Raw genomic sequence first — 25,198 nt, 5'->3', positions numbered from 1 at the left:
GTGTCCAATCCTGCAAACATTCTCATTCACAGATACGTATTCCCTGAATCACGCGTACTTGTTAATACACCCTCCCCCACCCCCTTATATGAACTGCAGATCTTTCAGTGCCGCTGGCAGGCTTCTACAGGGGCAACTGCTTCCCTCTGCGTTGCTCACACTCTGTGCAAAGAACTTCTCTTGTCCTGCCCAGGGGAAGCAGGAACAGAGCAGGGTCATGTGACGTAAATTCACATGACTCCGCTGGGTTCCTGCTTCCCTGGGCAGAACAAGAGCTGCTGTGTGTGTCACGGTCAGGACTACTAGCCAAGCCGTGACTGTGTGGAGGGCATGAAGGGTTTAATAGCACCAGGCCTCTGGATCATGTGACGTGATGTAATTTCACGTGACTTAGCTGGGTTCCTGCTTCCCCTGAGCGGCACAAGAGACGTTGTGTGCGCGAGCAACGCAAAGGCAGCCTTGCAGAAGTGTGCGGGATTACAGGGACCCGCAGGTATATTGTCTGACCGCCCTCTGCCCGATGCAGTGCTCTACTGTGTTGTTGTGATGTCTCTATGGCCTAAAATGTTTTAATCACTGCATTCAACAGCAATACAAAATGCATAATGTATATGATAGTTGAAAGACCCCTTTACATTTTATTGTTGTCCTTTAACATTTGCCTCTTCCCTCACCGACCAGCTCCTTACCTTGCATAAAATAAATATGGCTACATCTTGAGCTACCAGATCACATATGCTTTGACCTGTTGTCAGGTCATGAGCTCTGTCCAAACCAGCCACTACTTCTACACCCCTCTGCTTTTAAGTTTCTGGTATTTTTCCCCTTGAAAAATCCTTCCTTTTGCTGAATATGGTTGATTTGATATATTTTGGGGTACAGTGTTACTTAATGGTGCATATCTTTGGGTGTATGAAACTCTGTGTGCAAGGGCTGCAATTACTGATGATATAGTGTAAAGGAGACCTTTTTTTCCCTCACACGAGGATCAGAAATTACATCATATCTGCTGCCTGAATTTGGTTAACCCAGTAAGGAAACAGAAAAAGAAATCTGCTTTCGTATGATAAATCAATATGAAGAAGGCATTATATTATATTAATGTAAATACATTACTTAATTATCTTGAAAACTGTGAACCATTTTAAAAACACAAGATACAGAACTTATGTTAATGCTTTCTCAATGAACGGTTATCAAATAGACTTTGGATACCTTTGAATATGTTTTTCTTGCATAACTCACATTTTTAATGTTTTTGTTAATATAATATAATATTGTATGTAGTGAAGGAAATATACATAGAAATGTATCAGGTGTGCCCGCTCTTTACAAAGCAAAATAACATTCTGGGTCGGTGCAGGCGCATGGATTCTGATGCATAGTTTAGTTTTTCTTCTTGAAAACTTGGAGGCAAACCTGATCTTCACAGGTTAATTCCTAGAACAATAACTTACATTATTACCCCTCTTGCTGTAATTTCCCCCCAAAATGTGTTAGAACATGTTTTTGTTGAAATGGCCCAGAGATAGTTATACTGCAGACAATTTAAGGATCTAATCTACAAGGGCAAAGTTCTGTTCCCTTTTGTTCAGGTGGGTACTGGTGAAAAAACTCGCAAACTTTGCATTTCCCCAAATCACTTAAACATTCATGATAGACACAAACACTTATTCACTCATTCACACAAATCATTAACACATACTCATTAATGCAGTCCCACAAATCATTCAAGCAATCCATCCACACATGAATTCATTAATTCTCATACGCATTCACACACTTCATCCACACGTTTACTCCATCAGCCCCTACATCAATCTGGCCCTGGGCCACCCAGCCCACCAGGAAAATGCCCGATGGCCAGTCCAGGCCTGAGTAAATGCTAGGAACCTCAGGGCTCAAACCAGCAACCTGAAGCTAAGAAGTTGATTACCTGTAACGGCCAGGGATAGTCAGGATCAGTAGCCGAGGATCCACAGTGTAGAACCCATGCACAAACCAGAGGCAGGCAAAATGGTACTGGAGAAGCCAAGGTCAAGGATTGGAGAAGTCAGGATAGCCCAGAGTCAGAGTCAGAGTCAGAGTCAGCGTCAACACAAAACCACAACTAAGCCCAGAGAAACAAAGCATGAAACTCCTCAACAGGCAGTGAGTGGACAGCTAAGGAGCCCTCAAATAGCCCCAGGCAGATAACCCTGCCTCAAACTATTGGCATAAATAAACAGAGAAAATGGCCGGCTATCTTAGTAGTGGCGTGCGCATGCGTGAGGGTCTTGTCCGGCAGTGTCTGCGGGAGGCAGCTATGGCTGTAGCAGCTGCAGGTAAGTCGTTAGCTGTTACATTACCATTTACCACTTACCATTGTCAACACTAGGAGGCTCTGTGGGTACCGCAATCTCAGTATCCCCACTTCCCCTGGACTATGTGCTAAAAGCCCTTATATATCCAGGCTTTTGTGTTTTGCTCACTTTCTCACTACCTTGTTTTGGATCCTTGATTGCCTGGTATTTGACCTTGACCAGGACTTGGAATATGTATTTGTCTTATCCTTGTTCCATGCCCTGGTTCCCTCCATGTATGACATTAGTTAGCCTTACCATGATTACATCTCTGCTATTCGCCCTAGTGCCTGTCCTGCTGATCAAAGATGTGCTCCTGGTGCTTCCTGTCATAGCCTCCTGCTATCTGCCAATCTCCTAATTTGTATCTGCCCTGCCATAGTCACATGTTCACAGGTCATCCTGTGACAAAGGCAGAGGTATCTTGTGTCTTCAAACTAGTTTAGAGCAGATGGCTCTCAAGAGCAAATCTAATCTGCAATTAGAGGCACACAGGTCTAATTGTCCTGCACAGGTGCCTTCCAGAGTTTCTGCGGCTCACCCGATAACTGCAGTACAACTATATATATTACACACACACAGTATTATACACATACTGTTGTTTTTGTCTTGTATGCGTTTCAAGGGGATCTAGACACATTTTTTCAGTTTAGCGGAATTGTAGCTTTTTGTTTATTTACTAATTTATTAATCATCTCCTAATGTCTTGCTACTTGAAGACATTATTGCTCTGATTTGACAAATAGTGATTTTTAATTGACATTAGCATGCATTGTGTGGAGATACAACATTGTGTGTTAAATGTGCACACAGTTGAAAAACTTAGCAAATGTTATATGACTGTACCATAGGAAGTGAGTGGCACTAGGTAGACAGGTCGTTTTATAGGGCCCATTATTGCCATGAATCTTCAGCAATGGCTTGGGTCCCACACAGAAGAGGGAAAAGAGTGTTCACATATGATGAAGCAGTTGCTTACTTGCTTATGGTCAACATTGGTGTAAAGAGCCCCCTTAGAGGATGTGGGATTGGCTTACTAAACCTAGTAGCTGCAGTCGAGGAAACCAGTAAAGAAATCCACATGCTCTAGAGAAAAGTGTTATAATAATTTTCTTGTTTTAGAACTTGCATCCATTCATCTCATCTCCTAAAACAATGACATCTTTAGTTTAAGTTGATAATGCATATCCATTGGGATGAACAAAAAGTTAGTAGTTGAGTGTACAGGAGTTATTCTGTTAAACGTCACAATAAGCGTCGGCTGCTAATTCACTAGCGGTATTGGATACCATAAAAATAATCGATTATGATTTGAAAGGAAATAAAGAATATTTGTTTTGCATTCATATACTTGTACATCCACATATTCCATACCAGACAGACTACTCATCAAGCTTAGGAAGTCACATCAGAGCTTTTATTTAAGTACCTAAAGTCACATTAAAGTAACAAAATCACAAATACCTGGCCCTAAAATAATAATTCAGCAATTTGTATAGGGATGAGTTTCTGACATCTAAAAGGGACAATGTCTGCGTCACTGGCGAACTTTCTTAAAAACCTGTTTGCATACAACGTCTCCAACCCGCATCTCCTGTAGACAGAACACAGAGAAAGAATTCAAGTCTTATTAAACACTTATATGAAAATAATACAATTTTCGTCTTTCAAATAATTTCATTTTAATGTATTCATACTAAATGTTGTACTATACAACTAAAAATGGAAAAGAAAGCTATCGGTCCTTGAAAAAATATCATATATATTGTATGGGTGAATGCAAAATTAAAAAGGACAGTCATGGATATATTACGTTAAATGTATTTATATAGGGCCAGTGGTGCATGAGCTTGTAATGAGTAAAATCTCAGGTGAACAAGTCTTCCTCTACAGGTGCTCAGCAGTACGTGAATACCTTTTTTAGGAGACGGGTCTCTGTGGAGTGCCATGGCTGAGGTGAATGGCATGGGGGGGAGGCGAACAGTTACAGGAGCATTCATGGCCCTTGCTGTCTGTAAGCTGTAGAATGTTGAGGTTTCATTAGGTTTGTGGTGGTTTTTGGGTAGAGGAGGTGTGGGAGGCATGTCAGGGTTAAATGTTAACAGGCTGTGGACAGACATAAGAGAGGGTTGGAGAAATACCATGTTGAACAAAGATGGGAGAACACTCGGTCGATTTGATATTTGAAGGTGCATGGGTAGGAGAGGAGGATTCCAACAACTCCTCGTCGGTCTCCAGGTCTAGTTGTTTGACTAAAGTGCAGGCCATTGTAAGAGAGAGCAGCAGGGGAGGTAGTGTTGGAGGGTGTTAACCATGTTTCAGTGAGTGCAAAGAGATGAAAAGGTGGTTAGAGGTGAATAGGTTGTGAACAGCAGTGAGTCTGTTGCATACAGAGCATGCATTCAAGAGGGCACAGGAGAAAGGAGAATATCTGTTGAGATTGGAAGGGTTGTGGTAGTTTGTTAGTATGGAAAGTGCTGGGGTGGGGGGGGGGTTGTGGTAGTTTGTTTGTGTGTGTGTTTAACAATACAATGTAAATATGCAAAAAAAAAGCCCTAGGTTTTTTGGTACAAAATAACCCCCCACCTAAAGAAGGATTTAACTACCCGTGTTTTTTCCCTTTTGGGCCAGTAGTTCTCATTCATGTTTTCAGGTTTCCTCATTAGTAAAACCAATCCTTGTTTCTTCTCCAACTTCCATTATTTCCAGGTATTTGTAGACAACCCCAACAAGACCCAACCTGTCCTGGACATCCTGCTGAAGAACCAGAGCAAACGTATTGAATTTCTCAGCAAATTCCAGAATGACCGCACTGAAGATGAGCAGTTTAACGATGAGAAAACCTACCTAGTGAAACAGATCCGGGACCTGAAGAGACCCGCACAGCAAGTGGCCTGAGGTGGATGGGGGAGCAGAGGGGGAACCCAAACCCAGCGCTTACTGCGAGAGTATTCACCATCCCATGGACTTTGCGAGCAACGCACTCACTTGCAACGCACTCACTTTCCTGTCTTGCAAATTTATAACACCAGATGGAATTATTTTCCCCATCTTTTCTCCTTGTTGCATCGGCATGGGATTGAGACTTTCATTATCAATGTATTTGGGGGAAGTAAAATAGAGATCGTAGTATCTCAAGTGAGTGTATAGTTATTACTCTGGGTTTTGGATAAGAAGGGATACTTGTACTTTTTTCCCCTTTTTTATGCAAGGCATTGCATGCTTGCAGAAAAATGAAAATCTGGTTTCCATCAGCATATTTGCACATGAACATGTTAGAGAAATCTAGCACAAAACCTGATTCGTGCATAGCTGTACTTTTAAGACAACAATATGCCTTGATTTCAAACCAAAACAATCAATAAAATGCAACAGTGCAGTGCTTTTATCTTAAATAAAGAGGAGCAATGCGCCCCGCATGGAGGAAGAGCAGTGGAAGATTCTGGGGTTGATGTGTATTTTTAAGTGTGAATCGGAGGAGTTTTCTGTAAAGATAAGCGCATATTCCTTATATATGCCTTTCAACTGCTTTCTTGCTTTATTTGATGGTGTGTGCTTATTATTATTTTAGCAGTGTTTATGATGGATTTGAAAAACAGCAGAATCGTATAGCATTGGTGGGAGGCTGGACACAGCATATATTCATCTGAAAGTGCTTCTCCATAAAGTGGAGCTGAGTATACCACACTCTCAACTCATGCAGAACCAGACATTGATCACTATACCATCCTTAAGTTGTTAACCCCTTCAATCCCCTATAGACGTACCGGGACGTCCAAAAAACGCCCACTAAGAAAACCCCTATGGACGTCCCGGTACGTCCAGCCCTTCGTGCAGCGTCAGGGACACATCCCTGCTGCTGCACGGGAGACCAGGCTGTCGTTTGACAGCCTGGACTCCCCACTGACAGCAGAAGCCGGCTTTGCCTGCTTTCTGCTGTCCGATCTCCTGTAACAGCTTCCGGCATGAAAGCCGGTAAGCTGTTACACTGCTGACGTAACCCGGAAGGTCATCGGAGGACAGGATATCCCCTGCGGGGATATCCTGCCCTCCGATGAGGCACAGAGACGCTGCGATCTCCATGGAGGTCTGTGAGGACCTGCATAGAGATCACAGTGTGATCGGTGCAGGGGGATCGCGGGGAGGGGAGTGAGAAACCATCTCTCTCACTCCCCCTCCCGTCCTGTAACAGAAAAGCTGAAGAAAAAAAAACGGTTAGTTATTTAAAAATGATATTAAATAAATCATTAAAATAATAATATAAATAATACTAAAAAAATTATAATGTGAGCTGTGATGTCATTGTGACATCACTGGCATGTTCAGGAGGTCCCTAGGAGGACCTCTAACCATTACTGCGTTAAAAAAAATATATAAAAAATACAAAAAAATTAATAATTTTTTTTTAAAAAAATATATATAAAAAAAGATAATAAAAAAATTCTTTAAAAAACCTTACATCCCATTGCCCTAGCATAACATCTAGCCAATTTAACCCTCCTGCCCCCGTTCACAACCCCCAAACCCGTTAAGCCATAGGCATAAAAATTATACAAAATTGTACACCTAATAGTATGCTCCCTGGTGCTGGGAAAGTCTGGAAAATCTATATAAATTAGGTATTTCTGAAATCAGGACACCTGAATTGATAAACTTGGAGGGGATTTCCCATCACTTTACCTAATTTTGTGAGGATTCAGAGGGAAAATGTAAAAAAAAATTAGTTTATTTTTCTAATCTTCGCTAGTTTTTACTAAATTTCTCATTCTAAATTTTCAGCTAATCATCCAACTATGGTATCAAACGAAAGCTCTATCTCTCCTTGAAAAAACGATATATAGTTTACATGGGTACACTATTCACAGGAAAAGAGAATAATCACTAAACCGACATACCGCAAAAATGGCAAAATTGCTCTAGGCTTTGAGGTACCAAAAACCCCTGGCATTGAAGGGGTTAAGAGTAACTCTATCCGCAGACAACAAAAATAACTTGACTCACTATATCCTTGTATCTTGTCAGATTGTGTAGTTTGGCAAATACTATACAAACCATGCTCCATTATTACACTTTAGGAATGTATAGCTTGCGTCTGGTAAACCCTGCATGGTGTGGGTGCTTATTCTGGGTTACAGATGGCTGGAGACGTCACAGTAGTTTGATGCTAGAGTGTAGGTAATACACAAACCAATTTATGCAGCAGTGTTTTACTTTAAGGTTTACACTCTCTCCCTGTTGACTCGTCAATATTTCCATTGCAGCCCTTCCCATACGGATTTCCAGGGCACTAGCTAAAGCATATGGATTTCTCTCTCCACCTTGGCACCAGCACTACCCACTGCAGTTGAGTCATTTACTTTGCCATGGATCTGGTTTAAGATTTCATGATGACATTTTGAATGCTATTAAGTAGTTTGACTGGGTCAATCTGGCGATGCAGGTTTTGTGGTTGTCATTCAGCATACTGTATGCTTGGCAATGCAGAATGAGTGATTCAGGTCATGCATGTAGTTCTATGTATACCTGTTGGATGCATGAAGTGGGTTGGATAACACAGTATATATATGACATTCCCTTGGAGCATAAGTAAAGTAGTGTCTAGTCAGACGGCACAAGGTATAAGTCCAAGCAGTGCAGTGTACCTCTTCTAGTGCAATATTCCACCAAAATATTAGAATACTTTTTTATAAGTTGCTTTTACTGGCATAGAACAGTAGTGCACCTACAAGCCCCGACTTTTTAAGTTAAGGGTCAAGTCGTTCAAATGTTTCCCTGCATCAGATCTGTTTATTACATGAGGGATGGTCTGCCTGATGCATGTAGTTGGAACAGTGCATGCGGTTTGGTTCCCACCAAATAGCTTCCATTCTTTGCCCCATTATATGATGGCCTCAAACCTTTCACCGGCAACATGCTGAAACCAAAGCCTTGGGTGGAGGTTTACCTTCTGCTTTCACGCAGACTTGCTTTGGGTTTCTTTGGAATCTATGTAAATACATTTTTGGCCTCTCTTATACATAAGGAAAAAATAAACTGTACAGCAACTGAGTGTTCTGATTTTTCTATTCACGTCATGTAAATGCAGTTTTTAAATAATAATTTCATGTATAGAGGGAAAAAACTGTCCAACTGTCTTCTGATGGCTACTTCCAGGATAATGCACCATGCATTATCCTGCTGGAAGTAGCCATCAGAAGATACGTACACTGTGGTCATAAAAGGATGTAGATGGCCAGAAACAATACTCAGGTAGGCTGTCGCATTTAAACGATACTCAATTTGTACTATGGGGCCCAAAGTGTGCCAAGAAACTGCCCCCCCCCACCATTACACCACCACCAGCCTGAACTGTTGATACATGGCAGGATGGATCCATGCTTTCATGCTGTTTACGCCAAAGTCTGACGCTGCCATCGGAATGTCACAGCTGGAGTTGAGACTCATCAGACCAGGCAACGTTCTTCCAGTCTTCCATTGTCCAAATTTGGCGAGCCTGTGCATATTGTAGCCTCAGTTTCCTGTTCTTATCGGACAGAAGTGGCACTCAGTGTGGTCACTTATACTAACTAACCTACCCAAACAAAAACTCATGTTCACACACTCATATAATCGGACATACACTACCATACCCAATGTTCACATAATAAAATACCCAGACACACGCTAAAGTGCCCACACAAAAGGGCATGTTCACACACACTGACATACCCAGTCATACTTTCAATAACATCAGACACAATTTTTTTTAGGATTTGAAACATACACCATAACAAGACCGAAGGGGCAGTTCTAACATTGGAATATATACCGATCAGTCATAACATTATAAGCACCTGCCTAATATTGCGTATGTCCCCCTTTTGCCACCAAAACAGCCCTGACAAGGCATGGTCCACTAGACCTCTGAAGGTGTGTTGTGGTATCTGGTACCAAGACGTTAGCAGCAGATCCTTTAAGTCTTGTAAATTACTAGGTGGGGCCTCCATCGATGCATCCTTTTATCATGTGTTCTCTACCTTCTTCCACTGCTCCGTAGTCCAGTCCTTAGGCTTAGTTGACCATTGTGGGTGCTTTCGACCGTGGACAGGGGTCAGCACTGGACAGGGATCAGATGCACTGTGTGTTCTGACAACTTTTTTATCAGAACCAGCATTAACCATTTGCAGTCCAATTAATTTTCACTAAGTGTGCCAAGTAGGTCCAATTTAATTAAAAAACGCACTTTTAATTTTTATACTTATTATCTTAATTCTTATAACTACAAAGCAATTAATAAATACTATTCTTAAAACATATATCATGTAAGCCTCTATATTTTTTCATTGTATGAAACTTTTTTTATAATCATCTTCACTAATATCACATTCAGAATCACTCTGTACTAATAATATGGCTAATTCTTCCTTATAATAGCAATATCTAGCGGTCACTAGGAAATCCAAAATTGAACCACAAGCTGTAAAATATTGTTCTATAATAGCGACACCTAGTGGTCAAATAGTAAATCCGACATTGGACCTCAAACAGTAAAATTTATTCTGACATTGGACCACAAACAGTTAAATATTTTGTCGGATATATTTCAACATAGGACGGCAAAGGGCTAACTTTTCCAGCAGTAGCTCGTCTGTTGGATTTGACCACATGGGCCAGTGTCACGTTGGCGCCATCGCGCATACCTATCCCTCCCAACCAGGACCCCTCACCTTACTCTCCGGACCCATCCAGGGTCGGCAGACTTCCTGGACTCCAGTGGGAGTCCCCGCCCCACACGCAGCTCCAGCCGCGCTGTGTGCTTGCCAGCCGTGCATCCCCTTCTGCATTCCTCCAGCAGAACGGAGCACGCATAGATGGTTCACTGTGCATGCATAGTATCATTTCTGGCTTCTTGCCCTTATAGGATCTTAAAGAGACATACTTAAAACCTTTCTTTCTCCTCCCTATGCTGCTATTGACTCATCAATTACTGGAGGGATATTTAAACCCTCAGTACTCATTGTACCTTGCCTGTAATAGTGCATCTAAGCCTTTACTAGCATTCCTGCGTTACCTATCCATATTTCCTGGTTCCTGACTTGTGCCTGATCCTCCGCATCCTGACTGCACCGACTTATTTGCTCGACTGACTATTCTCCTGCCTGCTCCCGTTTATTTCTGCTTTGGTTTTCTTGGTTATTTCTGCAAGTGGTTCCTTCACTATATCCTGCTGTGACAGTTAGCCTTCGCCCCACACGTGCATCAATGAGCCTTGACCGACCATGACCCTGTCGCCGGTTCGCGGCTTTTCCTTCCTTGGAGCACTTTCTAAAAAGGTACTGATCGCAGACCGGGACCCCCAAGAGCTGCAGTTTTGGAGTTGCACTGTCTAGCCATCACAGTTTGTCCCTTGTCAAAGTCGCTCAGATCCTTACGCTTGCCCACTATTCCCGCTTCTAACACATCGGCTTTGAGTAAAAAATGTTCACTTGCTGCCTTATATATGCCACCCACTGACAGGTGCCACTATAACAAGATTATAAGTGTTATTCACTTCACCTGTCAGTGATCATAATGTTATGGATGAACAGTGTACATAAAGCATATACGACACTATGTTGGTGTAGATTTTTTCAAATCCCCATTCTATCTGTATATGAAGAGGTATGCAGGTTTATTGCAGGACTCTTTAACCACTCAAAAAGTTTGGTTTATTGAGTAATGCACACTAACTTTTAGATTGCTACAAATTAGGGAAAATTCTGAAGCTGTTTGAGATTTTACAGTAATTTGCTTTTCTATTTAATTTGCTTTAGCCAATATTCTGACACATTTGACGCAATCATTATCTAAAGAAGTTCAATAAAAAGCAAAGTGATGCTCACTAACTGCAGTGTGGCTTCTCTGTTGTAGCTGACAATAGAGGTATCGGAAGTGTTTTTTCTTCAATAACATTTTGGCTTCCTATGGTCCACTTGGCCAGCCACAAATCCCACACATGAACTGGCAATGCATGATGTGTTACGAGAGCAGGGAAATATAATCTTATATAATTTAACCCCTTAAATCCCAGGGGTTTTTGGTACCTCAAAGCACGGAGCAATTTTGCCATTTTTGCGGTATGTCGTTTTAGCAATTATTGTCCTTTCCTGTGAATAGTGTACCCATGTAAACTATATATTGTTTTTTCAAGGAGAGATAGAGCTTTCTTTTGATACCATAGTTGGATGATTAGCTGAAAATTCAGAATGAGAAATTTAGTAAAAACTAGCGAAGGTTAGAAAAAGAAGTTTTTCTATTTTTTTTATTTTTTTTTTATATTTTCCCTCTGATGGAAAATCCCCTCCAAGTTTATCAATTCAAGTGTCCTGATTTCAGAAATACCTAATTTATATAGATTTTCCAGACTTTCCCAGCACCAGGGAGCATACGATAAGGTGTACAATTTTGTAAAATTTATGGCTTAACAGGTTTGGGGGTTGTGAACGGGGGCAGGAGGGTTATACTGGCTAGATGTTATGCTAGGGCAATGGGAAGTAAGGTTTTTTAATAATTTTTTTTATCTTTTTTTATATTTTTTTTTAATTTTAATTTTTTTACATTTTTTTTGTATTTTTTATATTTTTTTTTTACACAGAAATGGTTAGAGGTCCTCCTAGGGACCTCCTGAACATGCCATCACAATGACATCACAGCTCACATTAGAATTTTTTTTAGTATTATTTATATTATTATTTTAATGATTTTTTAAATATTATTTTTTAAATGAATTACCGCATTTGCTCGATTATAAGACGACCCTGATTATAAGACGACCCCCCAAATCTGAATATTAATTTAGGGGGGGGGGGAAAGCCTGAATATAAGACGACCCTATAGGAAAAAAGTTTTATCAGTAAATGTTAATTCATGTAAACTATTTTTTTTTAATAAAAGCTATGATTGAGAAAAATATGTTGCTTTCATTTCCTTCTATTTTCCAACCTGCTCCCCAGTTATGCACATCTGCCCCAGAAATGCCTTATACCCCCTATATGCCACTGTGCCCCATGATATGCCTGTAGCCGGGGCAGCGTGTAGATCCCACGCACTTACACTGCAGCCAGAAGGAGGCGTGGCTAGCAGCGGGGGTTGTCTTCGCCCGTCCATAGGGGTTTCTTAATAGGCGTTTTTTTGGACGTCCCGGTACGTCTATAGGGGAATGAAGGAGTTAAAAACTGAATTGTAGGGTTTTCCTTTTAAGAGGACAACTTTCCTCTTTACCATGCATACCAAACCCATAACATCATCTTCAATCCACAATACTCCAGTCAACAGTGCAAAGTTAGTGCAACAGTTATAGAATACCTTGTCTGTAATGTTACATAATGCACTTTACAATATGTACTTTAATGCATGTCATAGCCGAGTGGTCCATTAACGTGCGTAAAAAGGATTCTGCAGAATCCCTCATATGTATCTGCCTCATCTCCAGTCCCACAGCACCTTGACTACCTGGTGATTTGTTCAACTAAACACATTTCCTCCCATGTCATATACGCCCTGCTTTCTTATGTTCTAATGAGACCCCAATGCACATGCACAGAGAGCACACATGAAAATAGGACCATTAAGCAGGTGTTGTGCTGCATCTCTGGGACTGCAGCGTCTACTAAAAGTGTGTGTGTGTTTTTTTTTAATACAGGTTAACCCCTTAACGACCTTTGCCGGTTCAGGACCGTCAAAGGTCATTAAGTGAACCGTCAAAAAATTAAATAAGCTTAGAAAGTGATCAACGATCACTTTCTTCGCTTAAACGGCGTTACTGTAATGCCTCGATGTCGAGGCATTCAGCAAGGCCGAGGTCGGCATCGGGGGGCCATGTCTGGCCCCTCCCTGGGGCATCAACAGCCGCCATACATTGTATGGCGGCGGACGCCCATTTTAAAAGCGTTTAGGAGGCGATCAACGATCGCCTCATAAACTTAAATGGTGTCGCTGGAATGCCTCGATCAGGAGGCATCCAGCGACACAAAACACTTACCTCTGGATGGGCTGTGACCACTCCGGAGAGCGGTCACAGCCGCAGCTGCCAGTGATCTTCGCCATCAGCAGGATGGCGGCGGCCCGGGAAAAAAAACAAAGATGAAAGAGTTCGCTAGATGGTCTCCAGACCCTCTAGAGAACTCTGGCTCCACTTGCAGGTTGAATACAGGTACTGCAATCAACCATGCAAGTCAATGGAGCCCAGCTTTCTAATCAGAATGTGATTAAAAAAAAAAATTATTATTTTGAGCAAGTGCTAAAATTTCTCAAAAACCTCAACAAAGAGTTAAAATAAAAGCACTTCAAATACCCAAGGGGTGTCTAATATAAAAAAAAAATGGCTGATGGGGTAAATTGGAGTGGCCGAGCTCAAAGATAGGGCATAGGTACAGACTGACCAAAATGGAGAAAAAAAGCGCACTTCCCAAATGTGGCATTTTAAATCTCAAACAACACGACAAACCCATGCATGTCGGGTATCAAAGCACTCAGGAGATGTTCCTGAACACACATTGGGGTGTTGTTTGACAGTGACATATACCAGGACCTGTATATCTATAACTAAAGTACAATTTGTGTGAAAAAAAAAATAAAAAAAATTACTATTACAAAGTTTGACAAAGTGTGGTTGTATAACTGTTGCATGGAAAGGGTTAAAATAACAGCATTTGGAATACCCTGGGGTGTCTAGTTTTCAAAAATATATGGGTTAAATTGAGTTAACGGGCTTCAAAGATGTTCCAAAGAGGAGATGGAGGCAGACTGACCAGACTTGTTAAAAAAGGTTTGGAAATCATAAAACGCTGCTTGTACTTATTGCCCTATAACTTACAAAAAAACAGCAAAAAAACATAAAAACATTGAGTATTTCTAAACTCAGGACAAGTAGTAGAATCTATTTAGCTAGTTTTTTTACTTGCATTTTTAGGTGAGTAAAAGATTTTTCAAATAAAAGTCATAAAATGTGGTTTGTTTTTTTTCACCATGTTTTTTTTATTTTTTTTATAGTAAATAAGATGATACGATCAAAATAATGGTATCTGAAAGCCCATCTTGTCCTGAAAAAAACAATATATAACTTATGTGGGTACACTAAATGGGTGAGGAGAAAATTACAGCTGAACACAAGCACCACAAAAGTGTCAAAACAGCCTCGGTCCCACAGGGTACAAAACCAAAAATGAGCCCGGTCCTTAAGGGGTTAAACAATCGATGCACTAGAAAAAGAGTCCAACAAAGCTTTAAAACAAGAAAGTGGTGGCAAAAATCTGGGCTGCAGCTGGGCTTATAACAGCAGGGTCTGAAGATGTTTTGAAATCTGTATAGCTTATGAGGCTTCGTTACATTCAAAAGGCGTTTGGCATTTTATTTATTTACTTGCATATTTCTTGTAAGAAACCCCCATGACAAAAAAATATTTAATGTGCAGGTACTATGCAGAACAAAGAATAATCACGGCTTAAAACTATAAAAAGTTCTGGTCTTTGGGGTGCAAAATAGCTCATAATATTTTCTTATTTCCTGGATGATCATTGGTTATTCTGTAGCAAAAAGAAATTAAACAACATTCTTTTATGAATAGAAAAATGCATATAGTAACTCTTAAGGGGCTATTCAACAGGATGCACTTCCAGCTCCACTGCTTGATACTCTGGCGTTTTCTGATGCATTTAAGCCATTTTCTTCAATGCGTTTCATTTTTTTGAAGTCTTCATAAACACTTTCCATCAATCCCGGTTGAAATATTATATCTAATGCAGTCATTGCCAAAGCTTTTGCTGTGCGAAGCGCATAAAACTGGGCGTCTTTGGATCCTATAAAAAAATGATTACAAAAATTAATGAAAACCTCTTTTATTTGCCCCTTCTTTAAGCATTACCTTTTAATAGAAATAGCTGTACTTTTTTCCATAGGTGTTCTTCTGTAACATACTGCATGTGGGCTTTCTAATTTTCTAAACACACATATTTGTATGTTACATTTAAACACACAAACAGCAGTGGTAAATTTACTTTTGGGGCTGCCCTAGGCCCAACCTAGGGAAGCGCCCCCAGTCGCCTCCTCCTCTGTGGTTGGTATCTGCGTTACAATAAAAGGCATTGTGTGCCTCTAAGAATTGGAGCACTGGGATATGACTCCATATACCTTAAAAAGTACTCCAAGGAGGCTGTGCTGTGCTGGGTAAATAGTCTGGTTAGGGACATAAAAAAATCTCACTTGTAAGTGGCCCACTGTATGGCTGAATACCGGGGGGGGTCTTAGTCACCGACAAATGGTATTCACAGTTGCCAGGGCAGCATTAAGTCTAGGCTCACTAGGCTTATGGACACTTTTTGAGAGTGAAGGCAGAGACTGCCTACTTGCTCCATTGCAGCACTGAGCCTGAATATGCACACAGATGGCGACCACTGCAGCAATTATACTGAAAGAAGGACCACCAGAAAGGCCTCCACTACAAGGTAATCACAAGGAGGGAGTAAAGGACAAGGATGCATAGTACCTCTTCTCTTAGGGAAGGGGCAGCTGGTGCTACCCTAGGTAGTAGGAAGCATTGCACAAAATACATTAAACAAAAAATCCAGAATCACGCATTTCAAATAAGTTATAAATTGATTTGCAACTTGCATTTGACCCCTTTGCAAAACATGACTTAGTACTTGGTGGCAAAACCTTGTTGGCAATCACAAGGTCAGACGTTTCTTGTAGTTGGCCACCAAGTTTGCACACATCTCAGGAGGGATTTTGTCCCACTCCTCTGCAGATCCTCTCCAAATCATTTAGGTTTCGAGGCTGACATTTGGCAACTCGAACCTTCAGCTCCCTCCACAGATTTTTCTATGGGATTAATGTCTGAAGACTGGCTAGGCCACTCAAACACCCCCAAAGCATAATGTTTCCACCTCCATGTTTGACGGTGGGGATGGTGTTTTTGGGGTCACAGGCAGCATTCCTCCTCCTCCAAACACGGCGATTTGAGTTGATGCCAAAGTTCTCCGTTCATTGGCAAACTTCAGACGGGCCTGTACATGTGCTTTCTTGAGCAGGGGGACCTTGCGGGCACTGCAGGATTTCAGTCCTTCACGGTGTAGTGTGTTACCAATTGATCCAAAAGATCCTCAAGTGTAGTTCTGGACTGATTCCTCACTGTTCTCATGATCATTGAAACTCCATGAGGTGATATCCTGCATGGAGCCCCAGACCGAGGGAGATTGAAAGTTATTTTGTATTTCTTCTATTTGCAAATATTCGCACCAGCTGTTATCACCGTCTCCCCAAACTGCTTGGCGATTGTCTTGTAGCCCATTCCTGCCTTGTGTAGATCTACAATCTTGTCCCTGACATCCTTGGACAGCTCTTTGGTTTTGGACATGGTGGAGAGTATGAAATCTGATTGATTGATTTCTTCTGTGGACAGGTGTCTTTTATACAGGTAACAAGCTGAGATTAGGAGCACTCCCTTTAAGAGAGTGCTCCTAATCACAGCTAGTTACCTGTATAAAAGACACATTGGAGCCAGACATATTGCTGATTGATAGGGGATCAAATACTTATTTCACTGAGTAAAATGCAAATCAATTTATAACTTATACGCGTTATTCAGGATTTTTTTTTGTTATTTTGTCTCTCACTGTTCAAATAAACCTACCATTAAAATTATAGACTGATCATGTCTTTGTCAGTGTACGAAATCAGCAGGGGATCAAATACCGTATTGGCTCGAATAAAGGCCGCACTTTTTTCCCCCACTTTAAGTCTTTAAAGTGGGGGTGCGGCCTATATTCGGGGTCTAGCGCCCGACGCCCGGGACATGCAGTCCCGGGCGCCGGGCAGGCAGCGGGGTTAGGATACAGATCCCCCGCAGCGGTGCAGGGGACCTGCATCCTACTCCTCGATACGCTCAGACAGCCTCCCCTGCCAGCACTTCCCACGGGGGGGGGTGCCGGCACGGGAGGTTGTCTAAGCGCATCGTGCGGACCGTCCCCCCCCCCGGACTTACCGGAGCAGACTTCCGGGTGTCTTGCGGTGCCGGCGGGGGACGTCTACGCAATACGCGTATACAACGTCCGGTGCCGGCACCGGAAGTTGTATTGCGTGGATGTCCCCCGCCGGCCCCGCAAGACACCCGGGAGTCTGCTCCGGTAAGTCGGGGGGGACGACAGTGGTAGCATATTTCGGGGGGGACGACAGTGGTAGCATATTTCGGGGGGGGACAGTGGTAGCATATTTCGGGGAGGGAGGACAGTGGTAGCATATCTCGGGGAGGGAGGACAGTGGTAGCATATCTCGGGGAGGGAGGGCAGTGGTAGCATATCTCGGGGGGGGCAGAGGAGGACAGTGGTAGCATATCTCGGGGAGGGAGGACAGTGGTAGCATATCTCGGGGAGGGAGGACAGCGGTAGCATATCTCGGGGAGGGAGGGCAGTGGTAGCGTATCTCGGGGAGGGAGGGCAGTGGTAGCATATCTCGGGGGGGGCAGAGGAGGACAGTGGTAGCATATCTCGGGGAGGGAGGACAGTGGTAGCATATCTCGGGGAGGGAGGACAGTGGTAGCATATCTCGGGGGGGCAGAGGAGGACAGTGGTAGCATATCTCGGGGAGGGAGGACAGTGTTAGCATATCTCGGGGAGGGAGGACAGTGGTAGCATATCTCGGGGAGGGAGGACAGTGGCAGCATATCTCGGGGGGGGCAGAGTGGCAGCATGTTTTTTGGTGCTTTTTTAAAGAAAAAAACTTTTTCTTTAAAAAAGCACCAAACTTTTAGGGTGCGGCCTATATACGGGGGCGGCCTATATCCGAGCCAATACGGTAATTATTTCCTTCGCTGTATATATAAAACAAAATGGACACTAGTCATATAGCAGGCATTTCTAATATTTGAAAAAAAGGCCATAAACAAGCAAGTTATTTTAAATATACCTACTTGACCACAGATGTCTCAATAAAAAATAACCTACTTCTTTACAGACACAGAATCCCTGGCCTGTTTGCAAGCCTCAAGGAATGAAGTTATTGTAGTGCGTATAATACTTTTTCAACACACCTGAAGCTTCAGTGTATTGTTCCGTGTGATTAAGAGCTTCAGAACCAATATAAAAATAAGGATGAATACCAGGAACCGCAAAGCTCACATTTCCAAAATCTGTGGAACCTACAATTAAAAGACAAAAAACCAATTGTTCAGATTTTATATTTTTTTCTTCATAATGAATGCCAAATTTACACTGTAGCAGTGCATGGAATAAGCAAGTTTAATATGGTATCATTACTTCAATTATTTGTCTCTAACAAGTTAACACAGAATGCAGGTTGTAGTCATCATTCCAGAAAGTGAACACAGGATTGGGGGATGTTGGTGAACACAATTATATTGCAGTTGCACATATTCTATACAAAATCTAATCAAAATCTAAAACATATGCAAAAAAGGTGCTTCGAAAGTGTCAAAATGACCCTAGTTGCACACCATGACTTATCTACTGTTCATAAACATATAATTTCCGGGGGGTAATTGGTATCTGCAGTAACTGCACTATTGCAGTTATTAAAAAAAATGTGATGCACGCCTTGCAATATTTGCCCTATACCGGTTAAAATAGATGAAAATCCTGGCCATATAGGGTTGTTTCCAAATCAGGACAAGTTAATTAATATATTTGGATATTTTTTCCCCATTGGTTCAACATTTGTACAAGATGTACGTATACAAAACTGTTAAAAAATTGTTTTTTCATTTTTTCCCTGCTTTTTCAATTTTATTTCAAACAAAACAATGTATTACCGAGCTTAATATGGTTTCAAATGAAAGTCCTACTTGTGCTTAAAAAAAAAAAGCATGTATGATTTGTGAGGGTGCACTAATTACAGTTGAAGAAAGACATAGCAAAAAACACAAACGGCTCTGGTCATTTAGCGCAAACATGGTAATAAACCCCCGGTCCTGAAGGGGTTGATTGTTAGTATTTACCTGAAAGACTGTTTAGCACCATATCGTTTGTTGTGAATTGCATTCCCAATTTTTTTCCATTTTCTTGATAGGCTCTTGCTAGTGTTTTATTTGGGAGTACATTGTCATAGTCATGGCCAGTAGAACTTAAATCTACCTGCAATCCAGATACATACTTATTAAATCAAAGGGAAATAAAAGTAAAATTAATAACCGAAATGTATTTTTGTATATGTGTTTTTTTCAGTATATGTTTATTTTTCTATGCAAAATAGCTGCTTGCCCCTGCTATTATCTGACTGGCTGGTTTAGCTATGACCCTGATGCACCAGTGGTACAAATGGGTCAGAGCTTGAGAATACACTCCATATGCCTGTGCATGCACATGTTGAAACAGAAAGCTGACATTAAGAAAACATCTCTTAAACAATGATTTATCTAACACAGATTTGATGTTGCAAGCATAACCTTTTTGTGAGGTGCCATTATAACATAACTTTTTCACTTCCACCATGGCTGTCGCCATGCACCTGAGTACAATTCATGAAAAATGTAATAATACCACGGATCCTATGGCTCCATATATTTATAAGTAGCCACGGTATGCATAGTATACTTTTGTGAAGCTTTTTGTTTAAATCCCTTGAAGTGTATACTTTGCATGACCACAAGGTTGACTTTTACACTTAAACACACCGTAGCTTGCAAAACACCTAAAATGTGGTTGCTAGGTGTAACAAACTGTGCATATGCATGGAGTATTTTACGCTTTACGCAGAGTATTACCAGTGAGGAAAAGATCAAAACTCTACAAAGTGTTCTACAGAAGAGAAAAACGCTAAAGAATACAACCCAGATTTTAAAATGATTATACTATGCATTAAAAAGCTGCATTTTCCATCATTGCTGTGCTTTTAGTGCATATGAGACTTTCATGAGAATTTAATGGAACAACAAATACCTATGCTATTTTTTTTAAAGAAAACTAATTCCTCCATTCGAATGTCCAAACATCGGGTTACGTATTTACCTGGCAACCAGTTGCCTCAGCTGCAGATTTAAAACAAGCATAAACCTTTTCTTGTAAGACAAGGAGATCTTTGCGGGATGAAGCGCGCAAATAAAATTCTAATTCAGCGTATGAGGGAATGATATTTGGTTTGATGCCTCCATTTTTTATTATTCCTGGAAAACAAAAACAATATTTATTCAATCCTTGTTGTAGAGCCAAAAGGTGCATGCTGAATGTATTCCAAAAAGCATGAGCAACTATTTAAAGAGAAAAGAAGAAGAAGAAGAAGGAAAAAAAAGGAAGGGTTTAAAATAAATCACATTGATATGCAAATAGGTATCAATGTGATATGTGTTTTATTTTTGCCCCCTTTTGTATCTTGGCCCTAAGTAGATTTGTAAATTTGTGCGCTGAATTGCCTACAGGTGTAAAGCCGTGTCTCCCTTACATTTAGCCAACACCAGTTTTTCAAAGCAGTACAACCGTCTCCGTGGAATAAAATATTCGTATATGTAATAGGTGAAGACTCAGGATTCCTTATGCTGTCTTTATTAGGCATGTACCTTTCTCCATCATAAAACAAACTGCAAATATAAAAAAAAACCTGCAAATATGTTGTATAATAACTTTGAGCCAGCCTTAAATGTGCACACACTCAGCCTACAAGTTTTAGTAAGACACTAAGCAAAGGTATACATACTTCTTTTATTACGGCTTGTGCTGGCATATGAAACAAGACAAGAAGCGGGTTCTCACCATGAACTCTCCAGGTGGGTTTCATTTGCTGTCTTAAGACAGACACATTGTTGTATGCAAGAATAGCAGCATCTAAAGCATTTACTCCTTCCCATGGATATGCAGCAGCATGAGAAGATTTCCCATAATACTTCACAGTCACACTAGGAGACAAAAAGCCATCCATACAGCAACACAAAAATAATCAACAAAACAATTTTCAGTGAATCACAATCTGATGGAATATAATTACAAATGGCTTAATAATCAACATTTTTGTACAGACATTGTATGCAAAATACAAAAGAGGACATCTACTATTCTGCATGTCCCATGCACCCCAAGGAGGTCATCTGAATATCTAGCAGTGATATCTAGCAACTGCATCTCTTTCCAGTGTTGTGTGATGCTATTTGGAACTGCTAGTGGGGTCAGTTCTTTGTTGGTCTCTTTACAAAGCTCAAATAGTTTCAATATATTTACTAACAACGTATTAAACCATTTGTTTTGAGGCCTTATTTAAGACATACACAATAGTATTGTCAGTTACCAAGGAAACTGAGGATATTTATTGTCCACATGTATCCACCTGCTTCTACAGGTTTAGGCAGCCAATCTCACAGATGAGACGACATAATAACCCCTAGAAATTAGAGTTTTTTGTCTAAAATATCAAAGCTGTACTCTGGGAGCGGTTCAGGTGGGTCACCGGTTTTCAGGGTACCAGTTTAGTCCATCATTTCCTTCATGCATTACATTCTGCCTGTTTTAGCTTTGATTAAAAAAACCAGAGAATTTTGTTTTTAAAACAAACCACTGCTTTAAATGGGTTGGATTAATGATAATACATGCAACAGAACTTTCACTGGAAGCTTGTATGAATTTCCTTACTCTTCCATACTAATAGAATTAGTGTCTTCAAAATAAATCTGTGCAGCCATTTGTGTTAGCTTTACCCACAATTAAACGACTTGCAAAGCATACCTTAATAAGGCTAGTGGGCTACCTGAGCTTGTTCTGAAAGAATTTCTGCAGCTCAGCTAGGTAGATTGTGAGACATTAGGAATAGGTGTTCATCTACAATGGCCAAACAGACATTGAATAGCCAGCAAGGGAAAAGGCAGTGATATCTAGAGGAGATGAATAGTTTTAGGGGGCATATGGAAGTTCCAATAAGCTGGGGCAAGCTTCAACAGCATAACTTTTCAAGCAGCTACCCTCAAGATAAGTAGTTATAAGCAATATGCTACACTCACTCATGTACTGCAACATCTGGCAGGTAGGCTGCGTCGTCCTGTCCTGGATGAGCCATGAACACTGCATTCATCCCTTGAAATGCACCAGCATGGAGAAGATCAACTTTGCCTCCACCCTCCTCCTCAGCTGGTGTACCCAAAACGGTCACCTAGTACAAGATGAATACAAAAGACTAAATGATTCTCCTGCGATATATTCTACAAAATCTAGAATCTATGCTCAAAATATAATTACGGTAAATCTTAAAACGTTGTATGAATATTATACCGCTTGCTCTTGCTCTTGAGGGCACGCTACGAGAACCCACAGTAATTTTAAGTCACAGTGTCTGTAAACTGGCCTGAACTTTTATAAATAACAAAAAGGCATTTGAGTTTAAATTACTTTGCTCAGTCTTGGGGTTTAATATAAATATAGAAGTGCAAATAAGTTTTTCTATACAAACACTGAATTGTTTATAAAAAAAACTGCATCTGTTGTATATGTCTTTTTTTTCCATTATTTGTCATACATTCTATTTCCTTTGTAAAGAGCCTAGATCAACATCAACAAAGACAATGTCAACTAATAAGTATTTAAAGACTTATAAATCACAATTGTTCCTGTCAATGCTTTCACATGATACATTGAACTACCCAAGAGAAATGTTCATCAACTCAATACCTGAGGCTGTTTTATATGTTGACTTAATTTATTAAGCATACTGATTGATTGGCAAAACAGAAAGCATGATTGGATACGTATTTCCTGATGGATCCCATTTGGCCAGCATGGATAGAAAAGAGTGGAAAAATGATGTTGCAATTAATTTTCCTTCCAGATGATGTCTTCGAGCAGCTGCTTACCTTGGTCAATAGGGGGCGGCAATCAACAAAAGTGGCATTTAAGCTTAGCCAGCAGCCAGAGATGGCGTTAATGCAAAAAAAAATAACACATCTATAATTTGGACATTGTAGCCATCTTATGCACTTGGCGAGGTTACTTTAAATTGCCATAATGTACCCCCCCCCATGAATGCATGGGGGAGATTCTCCAGAATGTCCTAATACTTACCACCTATTCAGATCTCCATGCTCATGCGTGTTAAAACTATGCATTGACAAGGGGTAAGAATTGTAGGACCACAGAAGAGGGCAGCTGCAGCTTCCACCACAGGGACATACTTTATGATCTGATATGAAAAGAGTACTTTAACAAGCATTTTTCTTCAGTGGGCAGGGCAATAAACCGTCCCTTCAAGCAAGCTAACAAATGTCTAGAGCATTCATTTTTGTATCATATTATAAACATTTGGGAGCTCACGAAAACCCATACATTCTACTCTATCTGATTCATAAATACAAGATCATCGCTATGATTGCAATACATATGGCTGAAATACCTAAAGAGGATGAAATCAGATCTTGGGATCCAAGGCAAATCCGGCAAACATGCTGGACACTAATAATATCAAAGATTTGTGGTTAAAAAAAGCACCAAACCCACCATCATTCTAATCTAGATCACCACCATCATTCTAATCTCCATCACCTCCATCATTCTAATCTCACACAGAGTTCTTGAATTGTAGACATTTCAAAGCATTGTCCTGCAGTGTGCCCAAAAGCTGTGCTTGCCCGTTCACAAGGCTACCACCCATACCCTCCACCAAGGGATAGAATTCAACGCTTACTATAACTTATCAAAATGACAGATATAATCAAGATATAGACGAAGTGTAAAAGATGTAAACGCACACTGGAAGAGCAAAGCATAGAAGGGGAGTGAAGAATATTTGACACTTGGACCAAAATACAATCCTAGGAAAGCACAGCTCATACCTGGACTCTGCACTTAAAGACTCAGAACTGTTTAAACAGACCAGATCTCTTAGACCAGTGTATGTGTGTATATATATATATATAACACAAATATCACATATGCAGCCAGTATGCTAACTTTTATCAATTTCAACAGGAGTAAACAAGTGGCAGTGACATTAGATCAGACTGTTCATGAGTATCATGGGAGTTAAAAGTTAACATATAAAAGCTATTACTACAAGTTACAGGACAAAGGTCGTGTTCCATGTCCAAGAAATCGGGGGTGACATATGCGGTAACCATGGCAACAGCGGCAAGCAAGGCGCTCACACGTACTTTGACAGCTCGAGGTGGCTGAAGGTTCTCCAGGGCGCCCCTCAGACCCAGGGCGGCGGCAGCCCCGACCTCTGCAATCAGGTTATGGCCACAGGCGTGCCCCAAGCCGGGTAGAGCGTCGTACTCGCACAAGAAGCCAACGTGTAGGTACGCAGCCTGGTCTCCCTGCGGCCCCCAGTCAGCACGGAAAGCGGTGTCTAACTTGTACCGCGGCTGCACTTCCCATCCCGCGCGTGAGGAAAAGAATTGTGTGAGTCGGTCGTGGGCCTGATGCTCCTTGTAAGCCAGCTCTGGCTGGCTCCAGATATCCTGGCTCAGCGCTTGCATTTGCTCGGCTTCCTGCTCGATGACTTCGCATGCCCGCTGCTTGCATTGCTCCAAGAGATTTGCGTCCTCCCCGCTCCCGATTCCTGCACGCAGTTGCTTTACCGGTTCCATGGCACGCTTACCGTCTGTCAGATTCTACAAATCCTGGGTTGTGTCGTCGGGTGAAGTTATGTGGCGCGAGCCACTAGGTGACGTCACGAGCACCTGCTCCTGGCCCGAACACCAAGTGGTGGTGGCGGCGGCAGCTGCGTCCAATGTCCCCGGGCCGCATTGGTATGCATGTCACGAGAGTGCTGCTTCTAGTAGCCCTATTCGGTAGTTTTGAGGAGGCCTTTAGGAGTTATTCTCTGCTATTTGGAAGCTATAGCAGGAGAAATAGCTATTGGGAGACAGATGTTAGTGGTAATCGCTGTAGGAGAATGTTATGCTCTGTTAATCCTTC

The 25,198-nt window shown here is 41.3% G+C and overlaps 1 protein-coding gene across 1 annotated transcript; it reads right to left on the bottom strand.

Annotated features, from left to right (window-relative positions):
- Positions 1-14,567: 14,567 nt before the first annotated feature.
- On the bottom strand, positions 14,568-24,991 carry PM20D2 (peptidase M20 domain containing 2). The gene is made up of 7 exons (XM_053460653.1): positions 24,430-24,991; positions 22,291-22,439; positions 21,056-21,198; positions 20,318-20,472; positions 19,309-19,444; positions 18,385-18,492; positions 14,568-15,157 (listed from the first exon to the last, which is right to left on the bottom strand). Exons 1-7 carry the CDS (start codon positions 24,865-24,867, stop codon positions 14,958-14,960), a joined length of 1,329 nt encoding a protein of 442 aa, XP_053316628.1. The 5' UTR covers positions 24,868-24,991; the 3' UTR covers positions 14,568-14,957.
- Positions 24,992-25,198: the final 207 nt, after the last annotated feature.

The sequence above is a fragment of the Spea bombifrons genome, chromosome 3 (genome assembly GCF_027358695.1).
Source record: "Spea bombifrons isolate aSpeBom1 chromosome 3, aSpeBom1.2.pri, whole genome shotgun sequence".
Taxonomy (NCBI): Eukaryota; Metazoa; Chordata; class Amphibia; order Anura; family Pelobatidae; genus Spea; species Spea bombifrons.
This window is presented reverse-complemented; position numbering and strand designations above follow the sequence as displayed.